This window comes from Labrus bergylta, chromosome 7 (assembly GCF_963930695.1).
Source record: "Labrus bergylta chromosome 7, fLabBer1.1, whole genome shotgun sequence".
Lineage (NCBI taxonomy): Eukaryota > Metazoa > Chordata > Actinopteri > Labriformes > Labridae > Labrus > Labrus bergylta.
Window position 1 is genome coordinate 5,799,816 of NC_089201.1, and position 26,868 is coordinate 5,826,683.

Consider the following 26,868-nt stretch of genomic DNA (forward strand, 5'->3'; position numbering starts at 1 on the left):
TCTTTAAAGGTCTCATCTTGGAATAGAAAGCAATTTGTCTCTGACTGGACGGACTCTGGATTTTAGAGTCAACACTGTGATCAGAAGGAAAACACCTCTTTCCAAAAGAGCAAATAACTTCAATTCATTTGTAATTTCATGTTCAATCATCCCCCGGTTATGGCAGCAACCATCCCGGTGTTACGGTCTAAGTCAGTGACACGCCCCCTGCAAATAAGATAATTCATTTTCAGTGATATTTATGATCTTGTCTCGGTCTCGCCCTGCCTTGTTCTTGGTCTTCATCCCTGAATGTCTTGGTCCTGTCTCGACTCGGAGCCCTCTGGTCTTGGTTTGTGGGGTCTTGACTCCAACACTAGTTGATGGTATTGAAAAGTGCAGAGGCTTTGAATAAACATCTCTTTCATAAGACGGGCGCATGTGAGAGGAATGAGTCCATTGAAAGCTGCAAGATAACTCCTGCACAGTCTTGGATGGCACAACAACATTGAAGCGTTGCCAACGTGTTTGCGCGATTTAGACTGGACAGGAGTTTTCTTGCAATGTTGGACAATTTAAGAAACCGTTTCCCAAATACTCGTCATCAAGAACTTTTATTTTTGTCATCTGGTATCGAAACAGGTTTGTGGAGTTTGATTTTTGAATCATATTAAAGTTCACAGTTCTGGTTCCATGATGGCCTTTCTGAGTAATCCAATATGCTTCTTTATTTTTTTTTTTAAACCACAGCAGGGACTTTCCAGTGCCCTTGATGCTCCTCTTATCTTTACCAGCAGCCAACTGTGTCACTGTATGTGGTTCAGTAACTTGGAATCAACCAGGAAGTAGGAGCTGACTTGGCGTGGATTGTAAGCTTTATTTTCCTCGCAGCTGGTCGGTTGATGACACTGTTCATTGTTAAACATTTGTATTCAGTTTCACCTGCAGTGAAATAGTTTTATTTATTTAAAGAGGAAAAGAGATTATCCCCCTCCTCCACCTTTTCAAACAGTCCCCCTGTGGTCTAAATGAAACATCTGTGCTGTGATTTGGTCAAAATATAACATGAATCAAGCACCAGAGGAGGTTTGTGACCCTGTATAAACCAGCTCTCTCAGAACACTCCGTTTTGGTGTGTGTGTCTCTTTAAATGCCATGAGCCCCCCCCTGAGTTTTCCCAGTAGACATCACTCCTTTGCTAGTGAGATTAAAAATGGCAGACCTGCTCAAAAGTTTTGCACAATAGGCCAGGGATGGAGTCCATGGGTGGAGATACCAGTGGAGGGGAGGGGAGGGGAGGGGATTTTTCGACCAGAATCCCACTGTGACATCACATGGAGAGCACATTTGAAACAGAGCATTTTTCTCTGTGTTGTAAGACTTATGCAGACCACAAACAAAGGACAGGATTGGTTTGTTTTACATTTTGTGGGTCGGTAAACATTCAGGTTACACAAACATCTGTTCAAAAACACTGTAAAAGTGGATTTTTCATAATATGTCCCCTTTAAATCAAAATAACTTTTACAACATCAACCCAAAGGGACCTGGCTAACCATCAGTCACAGGACTTGGTTCATTAAGTAAAAAATGTATAGGTAGATTAATTAAAGATGCACTAGCTCTTCTAATCGGCCTGTCTTTACATCTACAGCATTTTATTTGCATCTCTGTTTCAACTCATGTTATGTGGTTATTTGGTGCCTTGGTTTCCATTGGACTCTCCTCAGTGAATTTTCTGTCATTAAAATAAAAAAAATATTTATTTTGGAATAGTTTACTGATTTCTGATGGTGTTCAAAAGCATTGCTGGTGCATTTAGGGACCCACCCCGTGGTCTAAAGTCAGAAACATGCGCACGGCACAGTTTGATTTTGTTTATCTCTTGTGCTTTTGGCTGCGTTCATGTGCTGTCTTAATTATCGGAACTTTTTGTTTCCGAAAGAGAAAAGTCACGTAAAGTCGCCGTAAGCAAGAGTTAGCCTGCAATTTTAGATAATTGACAACGATAATTTACCCAGTATATAAATTCTGATAATGACAAACCCATGTCGATTTCAGTTCCAGTTTTCGGTTTAATTTTGGAGCAATCTGGCACTAGAAAGTCCTTCAGGTGTCAAAAAACTATCTAATTGTATCCGTTTATAATTATTTATCAGAAACTGTTAACTTGATGTCGTCACTCGTCATTAGCCGAAAGCCCACAGGCAGATTTGCATTTTTCTTATTTTGCTGTGGTACCGAAACTGAAAGGCCTATCCTCATTTGATTTTTACTCGTATCTTATCAAAGTAGGGGAAGTTCGACTGATTTCCGACGCAATTGAACGCATCCCGTTAGTCCCCTCATACGATGAAGCTGATCAGAAGTGTGCAGTCTGTCTCACTTGATGGAGCATCACTAACTTATCTGAAGCTGAACTTTAAACTCCAAGGGACTAAATAAACGAATGTAAGTACAACATATGATTTAAAAACGTTAGTAGTTTATACGCTGTTGTGTTAATTACATTTTTATTTGATAACCTAATCGAAAGTTAACTGTAACAGAAGTTAGCATTAGCATTTAGTTAGCATACAATAAGACGTCACTATCCGAATATTATTATAAAGTTATTTCCTGTTTTAAGCAGTTCCTTGCAAACACACTGGATCTGGTCTTTGCTGAAACTAACGTGTATTTTTCTTGTTGTTCGGTACTAATGTCTCTCATTAGGTTAATAAGGATAAGTTAAATTGATTAAAGGTCAAGTGTGATTTCTCGATGGATAACCTGGGGAGCCTGAACGGAGGGCCAAACGCCGCCCTGCTCGTTTTGACCTTCCTGCAGGCGGATTGTAGGAACTCAGAGTGCGTGAAAGAGCTTCACTCTCTGGGGCAGGAGCTTCACCTCCGTCTGGAGGATGGAGACCTGGAAACTGACGGTCACCTGCCCGTCTTCATTAGAGCCTCCCTGGATGATATTCAGCCTTCAGTGGAGCTGCAGAACAGGGCGAGTGAGTAACCATCAGTGACTTTAAATATACCACAATATAAAGATTAATAGATGTTAGGAGGTAGGTGTCCTTATGTGTTTGTTTGTAGGACACCAACACTGGCAACTTTCTAATGTTGTGATTTGTAAATGTGAACCACTGCAACTGAATTCTTTGGTGTCTTATGAGCCCATGAGGGTTGGGCATCAAATCATATACAGATGCAGTGGGTCAACAAGTCTTTATAAGGGTCACGCTCCTTTTACTGCTCAGCCTTAATTAGTGTTCTAGATTAGATTAGAAAACTGAATTAATCCTCAGAGGAGAAACATACACACAACTAACGATCTCGACAAGAGATACATGGTTCCCCTTTTTTTTCAGGCGAAGTAAATGCATCTGAATATGTCTTCTTCTGTCTTCACATACAAACAGGAAGCAGCAACAGCTGTAAGGTGGTGGTAGTCTGGTCTGAATGTTGTCATGGAGACGATTTGTGGTCATCTCTTGCAGTTCAGTCTAAACGTCTTCAAAGCGAGAGTGCGAGCTGAGAGTGTTTAAAGAGCTCAACGATCTTTCTTTGATCGGTGACGTGCGTCAGCCCGATATGTACATGACGTCAATATGGGTCCTATCCTGTCATCGCCATCAGTGCTCCAAAACATTTTTTCTGACTTTGAGCATCCTTTTCATTAATCAAAGGTGTTCTTAACTCGTCATGAAAAGGAGGATGAAAAGAGATTAATTCTGGACGTCTCTCACAGTCTGAGTTCTTCCGGGTTGTTTTTAAATCTGCTGATTTGAAGAACCAGAGAAAGGAACTCATCTTGTTCAGAGTGAAAGCAGGAAGTGGACAGTCATCTGTTTACATTATATGAGCCTCAGGATGCAAATTTAATTTTACACTTACACTTCTCTCACTTGGTTGCTGTTTGTTTTGTCTACAATCAGATATTCAATTTAATAAAAAAAACTTTAGTCATCCCCGGGGGGCAATTCAAATTCAAAGACATGTGTGACCGCTGCAGTAGATGATTGGAAACAGTCTTCTTCCTCGAGTCCTTCCAGCTGAAAATAGAAACAAACACACAGTGCGTTACATGTTAAAGTGTGCTTAAGTTGTGGTTATCCTGTTTCTCTGCAGGAAACGGTGACGATGCAGAATATGTGCGTTTTGCACTGGAGCTGAGAGAAATCGCAGCGCAGCTGGAGCACAACATCGTGGCTCAGGCGACCCAGAACCTCAACGGGAAAATATCAAACTCCCCTTTCCATGTAAGTCTGTGTGTCTACAGGTTCTTTTTACTAAATGTTAGAAATGAGAAAAACACTGAGCTTATCTTTTACTCAGTATTACGGTGGCTGGGAAGTGCAAAACAAAATCACAAATTTACAAACGACAGAATCTTGACGGAAAGGGAATGAACCAAATGGCGGAAGGGATTGAGTGAGGGGTCATTTTCTTTGTTTTAGTGGAAAGATTTGGCGTTTACAGACTGAGTGATACAGAGTTTGTGGTGACATAAAGATGTTTTGTATGCAAGTCTATGTTATTGCGATGATTTCAGACTTTTTTGATGGTTGTTTTGAAGCTCATATTGCAAATACAATGATATTGCAGCCCTTTCTTTACACCATGTGCTGAAAGAAAACGTCAAAGTAAATGTTAAGTAATAAGGTGCATCAAGTTGTGCCTTCACAGTTTCCATAAACAGTGTCTTAACTTTCTTTGCAGCAGTGGAAAGACCACCTGAGCCGGGAGGTGGAGCGAGTGATGAGGCAGGGTGTGGGTCTGGAGCATTTGGCCCGGGAGAGGGTGATCATGGCCCTGACTCTGACCCTGGTGAAGGGAGTATGTGAGCAGGCGCCGCGGCTGCTGAGGAACCTCTTCAACATCGCACTGCAGTACGTGAGCGGCGGGGGGAACAGGTGACCGCCAAGCCACTGCCTGAGAGGAAATAAGTGAAGGACATGCGGAGGAAGTCGACTCATTCAGAGAGAGGATGTGTCTGTGCCTACTGACTGACAGAAGCAGAGCAGGTTTCAGAGTCAAATAAACTAAGGAAAGGGAGAATATCACTCTAAACTTTTAGTATTTTGATTTAAAAAACTTGAATATTTTTCTTACTAAATGTACTCTTTTCATTTGCCTCCGTTTACTTCAACAGATTGCATCTCTTCAGTTTGACGCCGAAGTACATGATTTGATGTTGTTGAATGATTCCACTTTTGTAATGAACAACTAGTACATTGTTACTTGAATAAATCTATTTTTCTTGGATTAGAGTTTTATTTCACGCTTCAATACTGCAAGTTATTTTTCTTTGTGTGTGATGGTCAAAGAAGTAACAAACGTTTCAACAAACCACAAGCGACATCTCAAATATTTCAATCTTTTATTCTCATCTCAAACAGAGCTGTAGGAAACTCAGGGTACAAAATGTCATGTTTGGGACCTTCTCACATCTGTCCTGCTCTGAACTGTTCCCCTTTAAAGCAGGAACAGAGTCCTCGTGTGTCACTACCTCTAACATGGAAACATCCCTTCTGCATCAAATATTTTCATGAATTTTCACGGTGATGCATCCCCACGTTCCTCAAAACATAATACAAATATTGAAGTGGTGAGGCGGTTTTTAATTACTAACTCATACGGATAAACTCCGGGAGATGATTCCTTAAACGGGAGAAAAACACACTTTAAAAAAATCTAATTTAATGTGGGGAAGGCCGGGGGAAATTCCAGTGAGGGGTTTTCATTCTGTGGAAACTAAACGGCTGCTCCCTGATGATTTGCTTGATGGTGAATGCTGAAGTTTATGCAGCTGGGAGATGTAGTCATGCATAAATGTAGTTTTAATCCTCAAGAGGTTTTCAAAATGTTTGATACTCTGATACCATGTGGTGCGTTGGAGATGAATTCATCAAAATGGCAGGCACACTGTCTAAATTGCACAAATAAGATTGTTGCCAACATATTTTTGTGCAATTTAAACCATAGTTTTTCAAAAACAATAAATAACAGAGTATTTAGACTTCGGTTTTTGTTGCCGTGGTATTGAAATCGTATTGTATTTAAGTTTAAAATCTGGCATCATGACATCCCTAATATGAACCGTTCTTGCTGGAGCGACTCTAAAAAACAGTTCTTATAACATCTTCATTCATGAAGGTATACAAAATGTGAGGCCTGAAAAGTGAAGACTCAGTGGGTTGAAACTGAAAGCAGTTCTGTGAATGGGGAACAGACATTGATTGCATCATGACTAGACTCCTGGTTACTGTTTTGAAGAGCTGTGTTGGACCTAACAAGTGTTTAAAGATTTATGTGTGACGATTGCAAAGATCATCTCAGGACATTAACATACATCATTTCTTCAAATTAAAACTCAAATATGTTGCATGAAAAGGGACACGAATCACTTGTGCAGTAAAGAATAATCTTATTTTAATGATTTATCGTTAAAGTACCAACACAGCTAAAGCGCTGAGCTGAAACAATACATTTAAGTTTCTCGAGGTAAAGACTCATTAAAACCTTTTTTTTTGAGATATGAAGAAGTTAAGTCGTTATTAAGGGAAAAGCAACGTTTAGTCCTCGAGATAGTGTCCGAGATAACGGATAAGTAAGTCCAAATCTCCAGAAAACAACCGAAACTCACTCGATGTCATTGGAAAACGGAGTTAAATAAAGTGTATGGATGTTTGTCTGCTCAGGACGTCTGTACCAAAAGTTAAAGTACGTCGAATTCAGAAGACAGGAGCCGAATGAAGCATCAAAAACAGCGGGCAAACTGTCTGAACTGCACACATTCGTTGGAAAAGTTTCATTGAATTAGTGCAATTTAGACAGTGTGCAGGAGTTTGCCTGCTTAATTTGATTACCCTGCTGTAGTTTCTTTAGATTTTTATTAGTATCATATTCAAGTTTAAAATTTTACAACCCTGAGGTAATATCCCTCTTAGAGTCAGAAGTCTGACTCATGAAATCAAATCACAGGATTCATCAGCAGACGACACATTGGGTTTTGTTTATCAGAGTTTTTGATTATCATCACAGTGAGAGAGGAGGGAGGGAGGGGGAGAAAGAAAACATAACTGCAAAGGAGACAGAGCAACAGTTAATGTGGACTTTAGACTTTAGCTGAGGGAGGGGTTGTCCAGTTTGTTTGAATCACTTCACCTACGTTTGAAATCTGAACAGAGAGCCACTGACACAACCAAAACCGAAACCAGCAGAGGCGGGATTAAAGTCCACGCTCTTCTTAGCAGTTGGTAATGGTGAGCTGCAGTTTTTAAGAATTCAAACACATGAAAGTTAACCCAAAACATTTAGAAGAGAAGACATCAAAAGTGAGGAGAACTGTGGAGTGTGTCCCCTCGTTCTGTGTCTGCAGCCGGTGCACTGAAGCAGCCTGGACTCCCTGCTGTGATGTCGTGTTTTCACAGATTTAAAAAAAAAAAATAATAATTGCAGCCTTGTATGATATCCAACATAATTTGTAAAGAGAGTCCCACCATGTGTGTACTGGTACTTTTATTTTCTATCTTAACCTCATGTTTTCTGCTTTCCCTCTCTTGAGTAGGATGCTTTTCTACTTCCTCCTGTAGCTTATGACTCCGTACGCCACAACAGCGAAGATGGCCACCAGAGCAGCTCCTCCGTACAGCAGCCCCTGGAGCTCTGCGTCTGGCTCTGACGCCGCTGGGGGCTCCTCTGCAGGGGCCTCTGGGACAGGAGGTTCAGCCTGCAGGCCCTCTGGCCCTGCTGCAGTGTCTGGTTCTGGCTGAGGAGGCACTGTGACAGGCTCTGGCTCCAGCTCTGGTTCAGGAGCTGGTTCTGAGGTGACTTCAAGCTCTGCTGGTACAACGGGGGTTTCCTTGGCTAGAGACGGGGGCGCTACCTCAGCGAGCACTGGGGCAGCGGCAGCAGCTGGTTCTGGCTCAGGCTCTGGTTCTACTGCAGGAACAGATAAAGGTGCTGCTGGTTCTGGCTCAGAGGTAGGGGGGGCTGCAGATTCTTGGACTGGAGGGAGCAGCTCTGGTTCTGAGGAGGTGAGGGAGGGCTCTGCCGACAAGATTGTAGGGGTCTCTATGACGACCGGCTCCTCTAATGAAAGCAGGGAAGCCGGGGCGGTGGAGTCCAGCTCGGCTGGCTCTGGAACTGGAGGAGTCTGGTCCCTGAATTCTTCCCTGAGCTCGGCCAGATCGCTCTCTGTGCCTAAAACGCTCATCATGCTGTCATCTATCGCTCCCACTTCTCCGCCTTCCTCCAGGAGCTCGGCCTCCTCGCGCTCCACGTGGACAATGTCCGAGTTGGACGAGTTGTTCTCGCTGCGCTCCTCGGCCAGAGCGACGCCCTCGTTGCTGTCCAGGCTCTTCACGTCTTCGGGGTCCATCGCAACGACCTGTGCCCACGACTCGTGGCCGGCCAGAGACACAGGTAAGCTTTCCGTCTGCCAGGAGCTCTGCCCGCTGCTGTTGTCTCCTGTGCAGAGCAGCGAGGAGGGGGGGCTGAGCTGGTCGGGATGCTGCTCTCCTGAGAGGATGTAAATGTCGTTGCTGTCTTCAGCGATGGTCACACCTCGCGCCTCCTCCGACTCGAGGCTGAATATTTCCCCCTGTGGCAGACAGAGACAGATTAGTTATCAACATGTTGTAAGCGAAATCACTTACAAGTCTCAACCCTGCCTGCATCACCCCACCTGACCCTGCCACACCTCAGCAACCCGCTCAGGAAGCTGTGTCTACAGGCATTATGACTCAGAGTGAGACACATGAGAGCAACTGTAGGGGAACCAACGTGATGTTTATAGGCACTCGTCTGCTACCGTCTCTGTCCCTGCTGGTGAAACAGGACAGGAGAGGAGTGGGTAGGTATGTGGAAGGGGGCGCTTGGTAGAGAGCATTTGTTTGGATCTGAAAGTCGCATTGTAAGTGTTCAATAAGAGAACTGCACTGCTTTTATACCTAAAGTTAGCCTTATATGCCACCTAGTGGTTTAAAGCTGCAAACCGACAATGGATCAGGAGCCATCTGCAGAGCTCTGATGATCATATGATATGACTGTTACATAATCAGAGTGTTAGAGGCCGACACAGAGGTCAGCTTACTGAAGCAGAATGTGTTGGAATAAATCCAACAGTGGAGTCTGCAGAAATAAACTCACACATTCATCCTCAAAATATCAAAAAGGTCAAACTCTTCTTCTCAGTCGACGGTAACCCAAAAAACAATGCTCATCTTTTCTTATTGTGCCGCGTGTGCGGTGTTGGAATGCAGGATCTACAGTATGTGACTCAGAAATAGGTCAGTGAGTGTTTACAATGAGCCCACAGTACTGACATGCTCACCGACCTGAGGGCAAACATGGTAACAACACTGGAAGGATTAAAGGGTTCATAAGATGATGTGGTGGTGAATCGCAGTTTACTAAGGCTTGAATCAAGTTGACTTTAAAGCACCCCACGCTGCTGTTTTGGACGCCCCTCGGTTTGTCAGATATGAGAGCAGTTATCAGGTCAAACCAACAGGTGTTGTAGTGATGGAAGCGGGCAAGAGAAGTGGTTCAGATAGAAGTGATTGTACCAGACCTAAAAAGCCTCTGCATGTTTCTAATAAGCTCCACGAGCAGAAACGTGCTCAAACTAGGATCAATATTGGAGATGCTTTTGAAAAATGGAGAGAGGTTAGAACACAGAAAGGTTTACAGACCGATGCAAAGCTGGATAAACACTGAAGCTTCAGAGTTGAATTTGGAGTGCAGTACCCATTTTAAACACTAGGTGTCAGTTACATATTGCTCTTTCAACAGTCTGCTGACATGCTAGCAGTTTGTGAGCCTGTACTTTGGCCCTGTAGTGCATTGAGCTAAATGCTACTTCAGCATGCTACCATTCTCCAAATGGCAATAATAATGTGAATGTTTAGCACCTCAGCATGCTAGCATTGCAAATGGTAAGATATTTGTTAATCAAGCAAAATATTGGACCTGTTTACGTGTGTCGACCTCGATGTAAAGTGATTTCCAAAGATAACCTCTTGTCCTCGAAGCAACAGAAATGTGCCATCAAACGTCACATAATAACAGATTTGGTATTTTTCACTCAAAACTAACTCTGTGACCATCATGATCGTGGTTAAGAAAAAAATAAATCATCCTCTGGTAGGAATTTTGTGTAAAATGTCTTTACGACCCATCTGATACTCGCACGTCCATGCAAACACATCGCTCCATGGATGGTGATCGGTGGTCACATCTGTCTGAGCAGGTGCACAACGCAGACGAAGAAGACGTTAAAAAAGCTGCTTCGTTGTTAAATAACTGTTCAGAGTTCACAGGTTAGGAACCAAGCATGACTGGGCTGTGGTTAAATTTGGACGTGTCACTCAATTGTCACCAAGGTGTGAGCTGAACACAAGAGATTCAAACAGACAGTGGGCACTGAGGTGTTTGTCTTAAAGGGAGGGTGTGTGTTTGTGTGTGTGTGTTCAGCAGACAAACAGGTTCTGACAGTGGAGACCAGCTCCCACAGCTACACTTTCTCATCTTAGCACATGATAACATGTCATTAACCTCTGCATCGTGTTAATGACCGATTTGCATCCGATCAGCGCAGCATTTAGCTGAACAAGCTCGCAGTATGTGAGACATTCTTGACCCATGTAAATGTGTTTTTTTAAACGACATGGCTGTCAAGGTTATTTGCCTTACAAGGACACTCTGGGTCGTGCACGGCAGCTGCATCGAGGGAGGCAGCAGAGAGATTAAATTGAACAGCGGTCCATCGTTATCCAACATTTGCTTCCTCTGTAAGCTGATTTACATGTGAGAGAGAAAACCCTGGTCCTCAGGAGGCTGCTCCACAGGCGTGACCGGGATAGCATGTGATGTCAGACATTGCTGATGGTCAAGATTTAGGACTAATGTCGTCAAAAATGTTCAATACATTTTGATACCACGTGTTTTAGAACAATATATCAGGGCACAAACACTACAGATCTGCAGTCATATTTCAGAGAGAGAGAGCAGTGGTGGTCCACATAAATTCACAGGTCGTCCAAATCCTGAGGTTTCTCAAGTCCTCATGGCGTCTCATAAAGATGAAAAAGTTACCTTTATGTCTCTTACAGAGAGCAGAGGAGGTGTCTAAATTGCACAAATACATCGGTGACGCTTTGGTACTGAAATGTTTCCGATGTTTTTGTGCAATTCAGACGATGTGCAGGAGTCCGCCTGCAGTTTCTGATAACTAAAACAAGAAATTAAGCTGTGTGGGGCTTCTTTTGTTGCTGTGGTATCTAAACAGGTCTTGATATAGTTAGATTTGAAATAGTATCGTATGGATGTTTAAATTCTGATATCATGACAACCCTGTTCAGGTACAATAAAGATCCTCCCCTCTCATGTCGCTTCTTGCTTCAAATTTCTGTTACAACAAACACGCTGATCTGATTAACTTTAACAGGAGGTTAAACAGTGGTAGTTATGGCAACACATAAAAAGAAAACAGAGCCAAAGAGCAGCTTGGAGGTGGTCGTTTAACAATACAGCTTTCAGTATCACACTGAGTAGTCCACGTCTATAGGCACTGAACACATATACAGTTTAAGAACAAAGAAACATATAAACAAAACATTTAAACCTGCAACCAGGGTCGAACAATTCCAAAGAACACACACACCTGAGGAGACGCTCCACTCTGAAGCTCCTGCACGCTTGAAGCTGGGAAACACTTTAACTTTTCACGAGTCGTTCTTTCTGAAGGTGTGATCCGCTGCACTCCGCCCTCGCCCCGAGACAAACAAAGTCTATAAACACCAGCGGGACACATTCCTGCTGCGGAGCCAACAGTAAACGCTGAGTCTAACCTGTCGCTGATTTGCATGTTCTCACTCTCTCTGCTTCAGAACATTTCCCTGATCTGATGTTAAATACTGAATCCAGTGCACCAGAGACGACCTTTAAATTGAAATACCTCGACACACTTTGTTTGACCTTAACAAGCACTTCCTACATTAACACTCAACTGTCACAAACCGTCCACATTCTGCATCCTCCTGCACATACAAACAAAAAAAAAAACTCCCTCCACATGGAACAAAAACTTAAAAGCCCAGAGGATACATTAAAACTGAGTCATATCGAAAGGTTCACTATCCAGATTACCAATATTCACTTGCTCTTAAGTGCTGACATTTCTGAGGGTTATGTAATCACTGAAACGGCTCCGTAAGAGGTTACACAGCAGCTTGAGGGAAGTCAAACCAGGACTTAAAAAGGACTGATATTTAAACACAATTGGAGGAAAAAGTTAACGATGCCTGTTTCAATATCACGGCAACGAAAATAGAAGTCCTAGGCACCTGATATTGTATATTTTCTTCTTTTTTAATTAACAAAAATGGAGGCTTAATCCTGCAAACTGTCTAAATGGTGCAAATTTATTGGCAACGTTAAACTGGCAAGATACTTTTGTAACGCTTCTGTACTTTTTAAGGTCCTTGGGTTGGACACCGGAGGATCGCCAGTATGGACCAAGTCTTGGTCTGCTGGCTGTAGAGGCGCCAGTTCACTTCCTGACCACTGCAGAGGTGCCATTGAGCAAGGCACTGACATCCTTAATATGGTCGTTATCAAGGTCGTAGGTGTTCATAAAGAGCTGGGTCTTTAGAGCTTCCCTTTTAAAAGGTGCAAAGGGACTCTACAGATCGAATGGAGATTGGAAGTTCGTTCCACCAACAGGGGGCGACAGAGGAGAAGAGAGGGCAGGTTGAAGACCAGTCGTTGCTGCTCAGTTTTGGATCATACAAATGAGTGAGAAATACTGGAGTTCAGGTCAGAGTTTGTCTGCATCTTTTGGTAATGAATAACAAGAAATTACCCAATATTGTGTGCCTAGTAATTTCTTGTTTTTGTTTCTTTGGTATCGGACGAGGTAACAATATTGTTTTTAATTTACCAGAATGGTATCACAGTTTAAAAACTGTGTGTTTTGAATACTTTATTCTGCAGTGTTTATGTTCTGTGATCATGTTTAGACCCAACATATCACCTGAATGTTCAAACTGAAGTGCTACAGAGTGGATGTGTTCGCTCAATGTGACATCGTTATGAGAGCCTCAGGGTGATCCCTTTTCAAGCCGGCTGTTAGGGCACAGCTAGACAGTTTGCATCAGTAAATATTGGTTTTTGTCTAGTCATCGTTACAGTGTTGTGGCAGCACTGAGGCTGATGTGTGGAGGAGCGAGGATGGAGGGACGATTGGGTGCCCTGTTTAAACCGTGGCACTCGGCCAGAGCATCACTGCTGTACCGAGGCCTTCAGCACGCCACAAGTGGGCCAGTCGAGCCCCTGGTGCTGATGTTCTTAGGGGATTATGGGAGTTATTTTTGGGCCCTTCCTCAGCCTGCATAGGCACTCCAATAAAGAAGTCCAGTTTTATGTAGAAGCAGTGGCACAGGGATGCTCACATCTTCCCTGGAGCCGAGGAGACAGGCTGCTTACATAACAAAGGGGGGGAGCACTGTTACACTGTGCAGGGTGATGTGCCCCGACACGGCCCCCGGCTGGAGACCCTCACAGCACCCTGTCCTAAAATATCATCACTGCTACATCACTGTTCCTACGCAGCATTAGCATCAGTACTAGTATTAGTACTAGTATTAGTTCAGAACTGAGAGCCTTTAGAAGTACCTCGACTGTCTCTCAAGGTACGCTGCTTTGACTATCAGTGATCTGCAGTAAAACAAAGCGTCTTTATGATCTCTCACTCTCGGTGCGGAGAGGTCAGGTGCAATCATCAGTGTGCCACTTTGAAACCACAGGAGTCACATTACGTGGCGCTCACAAGGACGGTAATCTGAAATGGCTGTTGTGCAAACTCACGCAGCAGTTTTCACTGTCTCTGACTCTGGAGGACATTTGTCAGAGGACTCGAGGGGAACGAGAGGGAAACAGAACGCGAGCACCAAGACTGACGGACGGGAGAGACGACCCAGAGTCATACACTGTACACAATCAGCATAAATCCTGCTTTCCACGTTCATCAGACATCTCCTTTATTTCAGAGTTTGACTGTGTGGATGCCATTTTTTTTGTTCTTCTCACCCCTCCTCCTCGTCACCCCCAGATCAAGTCCCCCCCCCCATCTCTCCTACAGGCCCCAGGCTGTACTGTCTGAGGGTTTTGTCCCTGCCAAATGAAGTGTGCACCACATTAAGGTCATAATAATCCTCATTGTATTCGTATGTAACTAACAAAAGGCATTAGGAGGGGCTCCCAAAGCTCACGTGGGGTGTCACTTGAGTTACAGTCACAACAATGTCCTGAAGAGGCGAGGACACACGGAATATCTCTGATTTTTAACAATATGTCACAAAAACAAAAGCCGCATTCCACCGTGCAAAGACCTCTTCCTTTTGTTTGTTGTAGCCGATTAATACCAAAACAGATAAATGTCGTGTTCAGAATTGATTGTTTTGCGTTTGTAATAAAAGTGAACATTGAATTAAATAAGATTCTGTGCAGAAGGATGGCGTGCAACTTCTCCACAACGACAAAAACCAAAGAGCGACATGCACACAGAGAGTTTGTCACAGCTGCACACTCTCTCTCTCTCTCTGAGTAAACACTCGCACGCATATATTCATCTGAGGCCGCTCATCACAAGTAAAACGTCCTACCTCAGTGTGAAGACGGGAGAATCCCCTGGTTTCACCTGAACACACTAAACAGGAGGAGATGGAGCGGATGCAGAGAGAGCTGGCTGAAGAGACGCGTGAACACCGGCAGATGTCAAACTAATGGAGATTTCACTTTGCCCCTACTGGCTCGTCATGTCCAACCCCTTTTCTCCTACACCCCTCCCTCTTTCCTATTCCCTCCCTTTCTATCACCACGCAAACTCTCTCCTCTGCTCCCCCTTCATCCCTCATGCGCTCATCCCTCCGTTCATCCCCTATGACGTAACACAGGGTAATAATGTAGCTTTGTTTGGATGCTATGTTCACGACACATTACACTGCAAAACACCGGGAGAGAAGAGCAGAGCGTCATTATGACGAGGTAATGGCGACCAGAGCAGTGACCCTCCATCAGCATGACCTCGTTCATAGGGAGCCATCTGTGACGCAGTGTTCCACTTTTTCTACTTACAGCATCGCCAAAGACAAGCTGACTGTCGTTTAATCCAACTTTTTTTATTTTTTTTAAACTACAAGTTCAGAGAGGGCGTGACGACAGGTTAACAAGACAGAGACGACTCAGCTCGTCTGATATATGAGTGACTGAGGACACAAGATGAACTGCAGAGATTACTTTCAGCAGCAGACTGAAAACGAGCAGAGGTCATAATGTGAAAGCTTTTTATCTCATTTAAGGGAGGGGGGGGGCAACGTCTTGTGTAACAGAAATACAATCACTTTATTGTTCTAAACTTTGAACAGAGGGATGTTTAATAGATTATATGTTGCTTTAGGTCAGACAGATCGCAGACTCTGACAGATGATGGTAATGTCACACTGAAAACATTTCTCTTTGGGGCTGCAGGTTATTTATGTAGATAATCTGTTAAGGGTTTATCCTCATACATTGTACAGTATGATGCATATTTTAATCTCTGATGGGGATGTGGTTGTTGTAGATCACTACACGATCAGGGGCTCTGGAGAAGAGAACATCTGTACAGGCAGCTCACTGACGCCCTCATCTGGCTAGTTTGAGTTATGAGCATGATAGGCTGTGAGTCTCTCAAACCGCTCCCTCCACAGTCACACACCGGCACGGACTCTGACGTCACGCCCACAGCTGAATGAAGCACCCTGCGTTAGCGTGGAGGTGATAAATACAACAGAAAGCTTTGGGATGAACTATCCTCACACCCACGGAAACAGGAACTCTAAGTAACCATGATTTTATTTTAGTTTTTTAATCTGAGGACTCTTTTAATCAAACCAGCACTCCTTGTGCTTACATGCTTTATTAACTGAACCGTAAGCCACCGTTTTCTTTAAATGCATCATGTGACCTCATGTTAAAAAGTGGCGCCACCAGCCTGGTCTGCGTCGCTATGTATCCCGGCACAGAATGCCACACACAGTGAAAGGAGGAGAATTTTCAATCCTGTCAGGTCGCATGCAGAGTGGACTGTAGCAGCTGCACTTGCGGTTATGACGTGCATGTTCCAGCATTTTACACTGGTATATTAGTCACACCCAGACTGCGAAATACAGTCTGACCCCTTGATTGACGGGGGGGGGGGGGGGTCTCTGGGAAAATACAATTTCACCTGCAATTGTCACGAAAAATATTGTATTTTAAATGCTAAAGATATCAAGATATTAATTTCATATTTTGTCATATTACAAAACAGCTTGGCTTGACTGAGGATGGAAAGTTAGGATGCCTTGTATGTAGGAAAGCAAAAGCTTGCTGCTCTCAGAAAATGACCAGGTATACACCTCGCAGAGGAGTGGATCAATAGTGAAGTTACGGGCCCTGATGCAGGGAGGCTACGGAACAAAATCTACAAACACAGGCATTGTGGCTGGTGCTCAGGCCTATATCACAGCAGTGGTGTGTGCCCGTGTGGGAGAGGCGCGAGTGTGCTGAGTGGATTCTGTTGCGGGGTTGTGTAGTTGTGAGAATGGCCGTACTGTTAATTATGTTAGTCTTTGCGTTGTGTATAGACTGTTATTGATTTATTTGGCTTGCATCCATGAAATCTTGAATATTGCGTACTATTGAATCCGTGTAAGACTTCAGCATAATGTTGGGGCACTAGGTAGGCGGACCCCCGGTATTTCGCACCCTGGTCACACCGGTATAAAACAACTCAAAATCTGAAATAATGGGGTTTAGCCATACTCCAACTTCCTGTCACATCCCTGCTGCCTTTGCGCATTTTACATTTTATTAATCTATATGAAAAATAGCTGCATTTATGTGCAGCTCAAATGTTGGAGGAAAGAAAGTATTTACCACCTGACATCATTTATCACTTCTATGATTAAGTGAAGCTGCTGGGAGCTTTGGCTGTCGCTCTCAAAGGTCGTGTCATCGTCAGACGATACTCGATGGGTTCTGAGACCAGGGACATGCCGATCAGAAAGTCACATCTCGCCTTATTTAATTTTAATGTAACCTTTGTATAAATATGAGTGTATTTGGCATTTATGTTTTCCTCTTTATTGTGTGCTTTAAAACTCACCCATCCCCCCTGCTGGATGATGAAGCCAGCTTCATCTTCCTCCAGGAAGCGAACGCCGAGATCTAACAGAGTTGTAAGTGAATGTCCCTCGCTTTGTAAAGCCTGGAGCAATACCAAAGGTACTAACACCTGGAGAGAGAGAGAGAGAGAGAGAGAGAGAGAGAGAGAGAGAGAGAGAGAGGTTAAGGGAGAGGGAAAGAAGGTACACAGGTAGAATACATTAGGAGGACAAGAGGACACACATGTATGAAAAAAGGTGATGGACATATTAAACTGTCGGCTGGCTCACCTTGCTCCAGCCTCCCTGTGTGTGTGCTGAGAGATCAAATGTTGTGTCTCTGAATCTCTGGAAGTTCAGGCTTCTGTAAAACACAAATATATAATCACTAGTATCAAACACAAGCTCTACATATGGAAGCTGTGATATATAATAATAATATATATGAGAATCATAATCATAGTCAATGGTCCATACCCAGAATCTCAATTTAAATATTGTGTCCACCTACTACGAGTATTTTGTTTCATAGAATAAACTAAATATCTGACTGCAGCTTTAAAATGTTTTAAAGGTCACATATGATACAGGATCAGAGTGGATTCAGAACAAGAAACTTCACACACATGTTTTGGGGAGATCTGGTTGAAGAGGAGGAGAATATGTCACCTTTAAAGTTAAAATGTGAGATCTAAGCTTTCTATTGTGTGATGAGAGGCCATAAGATTCACAAACCTGAAAACTGAAATTATTTTGTTTTGTGTTAAGAGCTGAATACAGTTGGAGGTTGCCCAGTACACACCCAGTTCAGTCTTATCTGGTGACCACAGAGAGACTCTACTGGAAGCAGTATCAGTTGTTTCATTGAGTGCATTACATGGACTTCCGTTTCGGTTTTGATCGGGTTTTCATATCCTCTTTTTGTGTTACCCCAGTTTCTGACAGTGCCGTTGACGCATCAGCAAAACAAACTGGAAGTGAAGATGATCTATTCAAGTCTGTGATGAACAGGCTACCAACTACGCCGGTTTACCAACTAGTACGGTTGCCGCTGTTTGCGATGTAAAAAATAAAACATCACAGGCGCCTGCACAAATAAGACGCAGTAATCATAAAGCAGGATACTAGTATTGATCTAGTATACAGAGATATGAAGAACCAGGTTTCTCTGTGTGTATGTAAATGCCATACACTGAATATAATCAAAACTGGGATCATGTCCAAGTAATATATCCTGTGTAAATGTGTCTCTGAGTCATGACTCTCTACAATGAGTGAGAAGCTCGAGTCCCGCTGGCTGTGTTGTTCTCAGAGCCGTGTTTACATGGACAGGACGGCCGGCTCCTCCCCTTGTGAATAAAAGTTGTTTTAGTCAAGGACTAGAGAGAAGAAGAAGAACATACTCACTGATTATTTGGAAGTAACGTTAATGTTTTTAGATCACATTGATAAATGTTCATGCAATGTGAAGCTAAAAGCTAACTAAAGAGCGCTAACATTAGCATGCTAACACAACAATGTAGGCCACAGGCAGCAGCTCTAGCAAAGGAGAATTTTGTCTGCAGCTTGTGCTAAACTTCTTTGTGTGACTGCGAGTGGAGAGGAGTTGGAGGTGTGTCTGGAAGAGAGCGGAGGCTTCAGAGGAGGTGTGGACAAACAGCAGTTTATTTTGTTTTCATGCTGGGGCTCAAGGAAGAAATCTAATGGATCAAAAAGTTGCACATTCTTCCTTTCAATATCGTTATTTGTCATCTCACTTTTTAATTCTTTAAAGATTCTGGATAGTTTAAAGTTATTTCTATAATCTGAGCCGTCTCAACACAATACAAAGTGTCTTTCACACATTTCAAGCACAAAGAGCCGCTGAGATTGTCAAACGCTGAGTTACAGTTGTTGGATTGAGTTGTTTGGTTTAGATAAGCAGAGGTGAAAGTAAGAGAGAGCCAGAAGGCGTATTGCTTCATTAAATGTGTACTGGGCATAAGCGATGTTGCCACAATGCCACATTTTTAAACTTCGATATAATTTTTAGTAAAAATCAAACAATATTGGTACCTGTTTCGATACTAGTGCAACAAAAATAGAAGTCCTAGACACCAAATGTTTAAAAATGTTGTTTTGATTGACAGGCAAACTCCTGCAAACTGTCTAAATGTACTATTGTGCTTGTGGCAGCTTTGGTTAAAAATAAGACTTAATATCTGTCCTTCTTTTAAAACTCCAGTACTTGAGGATACCATCGATGATTAATAAAAAGATTTTATTGTTTTAAAAGTCGGGGGAATCAAAAAGTATCAAACTACGGAAACATTTGAAAACCTTATGTGTGATTGTGTCGATGATGGAGGGCTACGACGTGCATTTTATCAAACAAAATGTGCCTCTAAACCAGTGCTTCTCAAACTGTGGGGCGTCCCCGACATGAAAGGGGCTTATGGGATGCCTATGCAGGGGTGTGGCCAAATTAAATCTGATTGGCTACCCCAGGTTCCAAGCCAAAATCCTAAACTCTGATTGCCTTGTCCAATACGGGGTTTATGTTAAAATGTACTAGTTTAGCTGTGCTACACATCAGCTCCTAATAGCTTTCTTTGTATTTTAATCTGGCACATTTTGCTTTGCTTTGAAATTATGACTTTGAACTAACATCTTCAGCCCTAAAAAAAAAAAAAAAAAAAAAAAAAAAGCAGACAAGATTAAACTGTTGTCAATCTGAATCTGTCAATCTCAATAGTGCTAGTATTTAAATTAAGATTAATATTAATGTGAATTTAAAATCTTTAAGACACTCTAATATTAGTTATTTAGTGGACATGAAAGGGTAAATAAATACTTAAAGGTCCAACCAGTAAGATGTGTAGTGAGTGAAATGATAAAGTGAGCTTTATATAGAGCTGCTATATAATCAGACATTAAGGAAACATGCTATGTTGAAGTGCTGGCTTCTCTGACAACAATGCAGCAGCCAGTATGTCCTCCTTCTAACTTTAGATTCTGCTCCTGAATGCTCTGGATTTGTTTGGACCAGAGAAGGTAGGGGGTTTTAAGGCACCACCCATACGGCCGTTTTGGACGCCCCTCGGTTTGCAAGATATGAGAGCAGTTATCAGGTCAAACCAACAGGTGTTGCAGTGATGGAAGCGGTCAAGAGAAGTGGTTGAGATAGAAAATGAGGGGGCGGGGGGAGACAGCTCTCTCCAATGTTTAGAATTTGGACTACAGTACCCATTTTAAACACTAGGTGTCACAGTTACATATTACTCCTTTAATGGGGAAACAATGTTCACAATCTTGATGGTATTTTAACATGGGGGGGGGGGGGGGGGGGTGTTTCCCTCGTTTTAGGAAAGCATGAAAGTAAAAGTGTGAACTCCTTCTCTGAATAGTTTAGGACTGAATCTCTGATAAAGTTCAAGAGTTCATGGAGAAAATGAAGAAAACAGCAGTTTAGAAAGTCAACATTGACTTTATCATTCCTCTGATTGTTACTCTCAGCCGGTGGGCTCACACTGGATGAATACAGTGTTTAAATATTATCAGGAGTAAGACATCTGTCAGGATTGAACAGTGTTGTTCCCATACTGACCCCTGCATTTCTGTTTCCATGATTACGATTGAGTCCATGATTTTATGATTACGGCTTTTGTTAGGAGTCATGAAATGCAGTGTTCCTGTCATACGAGGTTCAAGTCAGAAAGCTGCACACTGACCCTGCCAGGAGTGTGTGTACGGCTGCTGCCAGGTGTGTGTCGAGGTCTCTGGCCACCCGGTCTCCCACTGCAGCCAGACAGTCTTCAATCGAGGTCTCAGGGTTGACAGGATAGAACACTGGAGATGTGTGCTGGTCGAAGCCTGTTGTGGAAACGGCTGCAGAACACAAAGGCAGAGACAAAAACAGTCTGTTCATTCAACAGAAAAAAAATGTATGAGACTGAACAAAGGAAAGACAAACTGATCAAATTAACAAAGACAGCACTGATGAAGCAGATCAAAACTTGTACAAAATGTATTACACATTCATAAATAAAGGTGCTCGCTCAGGGAATCCTGACAAGTTTATCCCTCACACTGCACAGAAAGTGTGAGAAAGTCTCCATTAGGCTGTCCTGAAAGTTTCTGTGGCATCGGTTTTTAAATGTGTCACACATTAGGACCAAAGATGAGCGAAGAGTGCAGTCTTTAACTCCTGAACCGTGGTTATGTAAAGGAACCAAAGTTCTCCTTCAGAGCATACATTCCATGTTTTACATTGTCAAATATTGACTTCTGGATTCTAACTGTCTGAATGGCCCTATTTACACCAAGCGGTCCGGTTTGGTTCAGTACAGTTTGGTAGGTAGACCCTGATCTTGCTTGCATTTTCACAGCCAGCAGAAAGTCAGCTAGGTTATAGCATGACATCATGGCAGCACGACACATGGTTTGTTATTATCATGATGATTTATGTTTAAGTGTTCGTCTTTCTAAGTTGTTTGTTTTTTTTAATTCGATATATAAAAAAAAAAAGAGCAGCTGCAACGTCACGGCCAAAAGCTGTGTCGACGAGGAAGGTGCCTTGCAGTGTTCTAGACCGGATAAGCAGAGTGGAGGAGGAAAGGCGAGAGGAGTGTCTGATTCACCCAGACTGTACCGTTCTCAGGGAAGTCCAACGTGTGCTGCGGTAAGCTCAAGGGGCGTTCCCTAGTTTGAACAATGAATTTCCTTTCTGCGCCTGTCCATCGTAATGTACAGTCTATTGTGTGTGTGTGTGTGTGTGTGTGTGTGTGTGTGTGTGTGTGTGTGTGTGTGTGTGTGTGCGTACTTACAGGCAGCGATTTCATCTTCCAGTTGTCTCAGTTGGTCCTCTATCTGCTCCTTTATCACTGATGTCCTCTCTCTCTCCGTCTGGGCTTCTCCTGATGAAGATAACCACGTCACTGAAACAACCGTCTCTCACTCTCTGTAAACATTTCTTTGACTAAATATTAAGTCGTCGTATATTCACAAGAATATGACACTTACATGATTACATGATGTGTGTACACAGTTTGACAATTGAACCAGGTATGTGTCGTGTGTGTGTGTGTGTGCAGGTAAACAGCACCGGAGCAGTCACAGAAATGACGCCCTTTACTTTCAGGTCATTCTCTCGCTCCTCTGCACGTGATTTGCTGAACCCAAACGAGAAGAAAAACTTCGTTCTCTCATCGCGTGCATAAAAGGCATGTGAATTATTAACGAGATTCAGTCTACACCGCAGGGGGCAAAATGAAGCATGCAAGAGTCCAAAACTGACACAAAGGCTGCCTCAGGGGTTTGACTCTGAGCGTTCTCTTTCACACAGAAGATCTTCTGAGTGCAGCCTTTCAGATTGGTAAAGACGCAGCGCCATCTGATTAAAAAAAACTGAGAATTTATCTGCAGTCCACTCACTCAACAAATGCCATCTTGTTATTTCCATGTGGGCGCTGTTAGCTCTGTTTGAAAACAGCTGAAGCGGGCAGCCAGAAGAAGAGAAACACTTTTATTCTTTATGGTTTAACAGCTCACAGGCACAACACACAGGAAGGAAACTGACGCACAGATCCCCCTCTTTTCTTTTCTGTTTGTGCCCCTGCAGCTCATACATGAACTCTCTGAGGATCACTGTTGGTTTTTCTGGGCCTGGATGCTGTTTCAGCATCGAGCCAGACAGACAGCCGGCCAACTATCCTGTATTGGTCCACCAGCGTGTGAGTAATCCTGCGGTGATTACACATGACAGGCTGTCAGAAATTGGACCGGGTCAAGCGGAAAGCAGGGATCAGCCACTCCTCTGCCTTTCTCCGCCCATTGCAAGCATGCGCACAACATAGAAGAAGACCAGAAATAGCACTATCAGCATACCAGAATTTAAACTTTGATGTACTAGAATAATTGAAAGACATCGATACCTGATTCTAAAGGGACAGAAGTCCTAGACCCCCAAATTTAGACCAATGTTTGCACAATGCACATGGCCTGGGTAACCTGCACATTTATGAAGGCTCCATTCATTCAGAACCATAGAAACAGGTTTTAGAGCTGCCAGAGAGACGACTTCTTTTTGAGAGGAGGCCTTGATTATTTCAGCAGGATAATGTCGGACAACATTAATCTGCACGTATTAAAACAGCACGGCTCTGTAGAGAAAGAGTCCGGGTCATAAACTGACCTTCCTAAAGTCCTGACTTGTCACCCACTGAAAATGTTCAGAGCATTATGAAATGTAAAATAAGACAAAGGAGAATCAGGACTGTTGAACAGCTAAAATCCTTCATCAAGCACAAATTGGACAAGTTACATTTCACTCTGTCAGTCACAGAGACTTGTCTCCTCAGCTCCTAGAATACTTACAGCGAGTTGTTAAAGGAGAGGTGACACTACAGAGGGGTGAACATGACCCTGTCCCATCTGTATTCAAACCTGTTGCCGGCATCATCTTTGAAATGAGCACTGTTACAGAAAAACTCTGTTGTGCGTTTATTTGGTGTGACAGACACATACTGAACAAAATCGAAAACAGACATCCTGAAGCCTGGAGCTGCTTTGGACACCACACTGAAGGAATTTAATTTGTGCTCACATGACATCTGTTTGTTACTCTCATAAAATGTCTCCATTGGACGCGAACACAAGTCTCTCTCTCTCTCTGCATGTGTGTGTGTGTGCCAGAGTGAGAGATGGCTAAACTGAGCGGGTGAACAGGTGGCAACCTGCAAACACACACCCTGAACATTTGTTGTTGCCGCTGCCATGAGTGCATGTGCACACAACTCTATTTGTGTGCTGTGTGAATTCACAAAGTGTGACGTTTTCCCTGACATGCGTGTCCTGCACTGCTCAACATGGAGAGCACTGAAACAGGGCGTCCTTCAATTAAGTTGCACTGTAATAAAGAGCAGGGGAGGAAGGCTTCCTGTGGCGTAATGTCTGATAAAAAGCTGAAAATGGCGCTGGTGTTGTCAGCCCTTGGTCCTTTAGTGGAAAAAGAAGGGATGGAGGCGACAAATAAGGAGAAACCGCACTAATGGGTGAAAGCAGGGATACTACAGCGGCATGCTCAAGGGGCTTTACTGAACCTGTGACAAGAGATGGAGTTAAATGAAAGCTCAGCCAAGCAGAGAGATTCCTCTCACCGACGCCGATTCAAATGGTCGAATCAGCCAAAAAAGGCAGACAGGGGCCAACAGAGCAGGACACACCGCAAAAACTAAGACAACGACCGCTCACCGATGGTCAAACTAGGACCAACGGCCGATGATCTCCTTGGTGTGTCAGGGCCTTAAGACTAAATTATATGAAGATCAAGAGGAAATAGAGTCGCTCATTTGAAGCTGTTCTTCTCACCTTCACTTGCTGTTTGTGCCTGTGATCTACCAACAGGCAGCATTCCCAGGTAGTTGAGCACAATAAACTTGGTTTCATAATGGAAACCCTCAGGCACGGTGGCGGCGGTGGAGGCAGAAAAGGTGGAGCCTGAGGTAGCCATCGAACAGACGTGGGTCAGACTCTCAGGCACATACAGGTAAAGCTGGACGTCTCACCTGAGGAAAAACGATAGCAAGAGGAGGAATTAATTTGAAGGTTAGGTGAAAATGTTCTGATACTTCTTCAATACCACGTGTTTAAAAATGGGAGAGAAAGCGCCGGTGTCCTGCTCAAATTCAAAGGTCGACAATCCGGAGGTTTCTTGAGTCCATTTGGAGTCTCGTAAAGATGCAAAAGTTACGTTTACGTCTCTTAAAAACACGCAGAGAGGCGGTGACACTGAAAAGTTGCCAATTTAGACAGTGTGCAGGAGTTTGCTTGCAAGTTTTGTTGAGCCTATGACTTTTATTTTAGTTGCCATGTAAAGGTATCATATTGTAGTTTAACTGATGGTATCATGGCACTCAAATTACCTTTAAACCAGGTAGATAGGATTGCATGCCCATCTTGCACAGGTATAAAGAGGCTGCACATGATCAATATAATATTTGTAAGTGAAAAGGAGATAACCCCACAACACGTCAATCTTATGCATGGGTACGTTTTGTACCTACATCATACATGATGACACAATGCAACTTACATAACCCACGTGGTGGACAAAGGGGCGTGAAAGGTCCTTCAGCCTTTGCTATAGAGCAAATACTTCTCCTTTATTGCTTCTTTAGGGGGGTTTAGGACGTTAGACTACCGTTATTTAAGTCAATGCTTTGTGAAATAAATCGTCGCTGTCTGAAGTTTGCATCGCCTTCATGGGAGTTCAGAAACACCATGCGGAGCTAAGATTACATCAATCAAGTCAAGCTGCAGGAAGAACAGAAAACGTCCGGTTTGAGCTGTCAAAATACAACCTCTGGCTCATTGTTTAACTTACAATAACGATACATTTACTCCAGGGCTGAGAACACATATAAAACTAATGGCTGTAATTAAGTTTTAAGCAAATCCATTATTGATCAAAATGCATTTAAAAGACATATCAACATACCTAATTAATAATCAGACATGCAGTTCTTTGGATAACCTGACTTAATTCAAACGTGTGCTGCACTGGAGAGTCTGTTTTTACAAAGATCAGAGGTTTCCTGAACACATCAGCACACCTACAAGCTGCAGCTAGCTTAAAGGTTCACCTTTTATTTTAAAGACGCAGAACTTACTTTGAATATAAATTAAGCTTAATTGAAGGTTTCTCACCGTCCTCGTCCAAAGGCCACCAGGTGCTGACAAACGACAGGCTGAAAGGGGATTATTCACGACCCCAGACCCGGGCAGAAGTGAGAGAGGAGGGCAGACCACCGCTGGCAGACAGGAGTTAGCACTAGCACACTGTGTGCTTTGAAAAGCTACACAAGTTAGCGACAACCATGGCAACAACACATGAACGAGCTTCCGGTCGATACCTTCAAAGTAAAACTTCACAACAGTTCTTTTTCTCGAGTCGTTAATAACAAAGTAAAAGTGACTTTTAAGTGGAAGCGCACGATTGTTTGACGGATTAACGTCAATTATTAGCTCCAGTGTCCTAGCAACGGAACATGGAGGGCGAAATGTGAGACTTCCTGTTCAACAAATTAATTTAAATAATACTTAAAGAGGATCAGGGACAGACATGAGATATAAATAAAGATAGGAGGAATATATTCTTTCATAATGCACAAGGTATGCACGAAAATAAGAGAAATGTAAAGAAAATAAATGTCAAAAGTCGGGAATGAAGCCAAAATATAGAGAAAAAAAAGTTTAATATGTCAAGAATAAAGTTGAAATGTTTAGAAAGAAAATGTAATGTCTAAGATAAAATTGTAATAAATTACGGGAATAAAGTCGAAATATGGAAAAATGTTAACAAAAAAAAGTGAAATGTTGAGAATAAAGTAAAAATATCTAGAATTTAAGCAGAAAATCTTTAATTTCAAGAAATCTTTTGTTTTTTTTATTTGCAGCTTTATCCTCGAAATTGTATTTTCATTTTATTCTTGACATATGGACTTTTTTTTCTCTACATCTAGACTTTATTCTCGACTTTTCAATTTTTTTCTCTTAGTACATAATGAATGAAAAAATCTTTCTCCTTTTTATTCTCAATGCCTGGCCCTAATCGTCTTCCGTAAAATAACGAAAGTAAACATTTACATTTATGTCCCTAAACGTATGAACCGTATATAAAGAGGGAACCGTGACATTTATAACCTGTAAAAAAGTAATTATAGACCTGA

General features: G+C 42.8%; 2 protein-coding genes across 5 annotated transcripts; one reads left to right on the plus strand and one right to left on the minus strand.

Moving 5' to 3' along the window:
- Positions 1–2,294: 2,294 nt before the first annotated feature.
- Positions 2,295–5,232, plus strand: bida (BH3 interacting domain death agonist). Its single transcript, XM_065956584.1, has 4 exons — positions 2,295–2,430; positions 2,695–2,974; positions 4,098–4,228; positions 4,689–5,232. The coding sequence occupies exons 2-4, from the start codon at positions 2,743–2,745 to the stop codon at positions 4,884–4,886; spliced, it is 561 nt and encodes a 186-aa protein (XP_065812656.1). The 5' UTR covers positions 2,295–2,430; positions 2,695–2,742; the 3' UTR covers positions 4,887–5,232.
- Positions 5,233–5,335: 103 nt separating this feature from the next.
- On the minus strand, positions 5,336–26,001 carry bcl2l13 (BCL2 like 13). 4 transcript variants are annotated; one of them, XM_065956583.1, is made up of 7 exons: positions 25,847–26,001; positions 24,509–24,705; positions 21,967–22,053; positions 20,872–21,028; positions 17,453–17,525; positions 17,164–17,292; positions 5,336–8,574 (listed from the first exon to the last, which is right to left on the minus strand). In XM_065956583.1, exons 2-7 carry the CDS (start codon positions 24,648–24,650, stop codon positions 7,549–7,551), a joined length of 1,614 nt encoding a protein of 537 aa, XP_065812655.1. In that variant the 5' UTR covers positions 24,651–24,705; positions 25,847–26,001; the 3' UTR covers positions 5,336–7,548. The 4 variants fall into 4 exon arrangements, with proteins under 4 accessions (XP_065812655.1, XP_065812653.1, XP_029134272.2 ...); XM_065956581.1 differs by having other exon boundaries at positions 21,967–22,056; XM_029278439.2 differs by having other exon boundaries at positions 21,967–22,056; positions 25,810–25,982.
- Between the last annotated feature and the right edge of the window lie 867 nt (positions 26,002–26,868).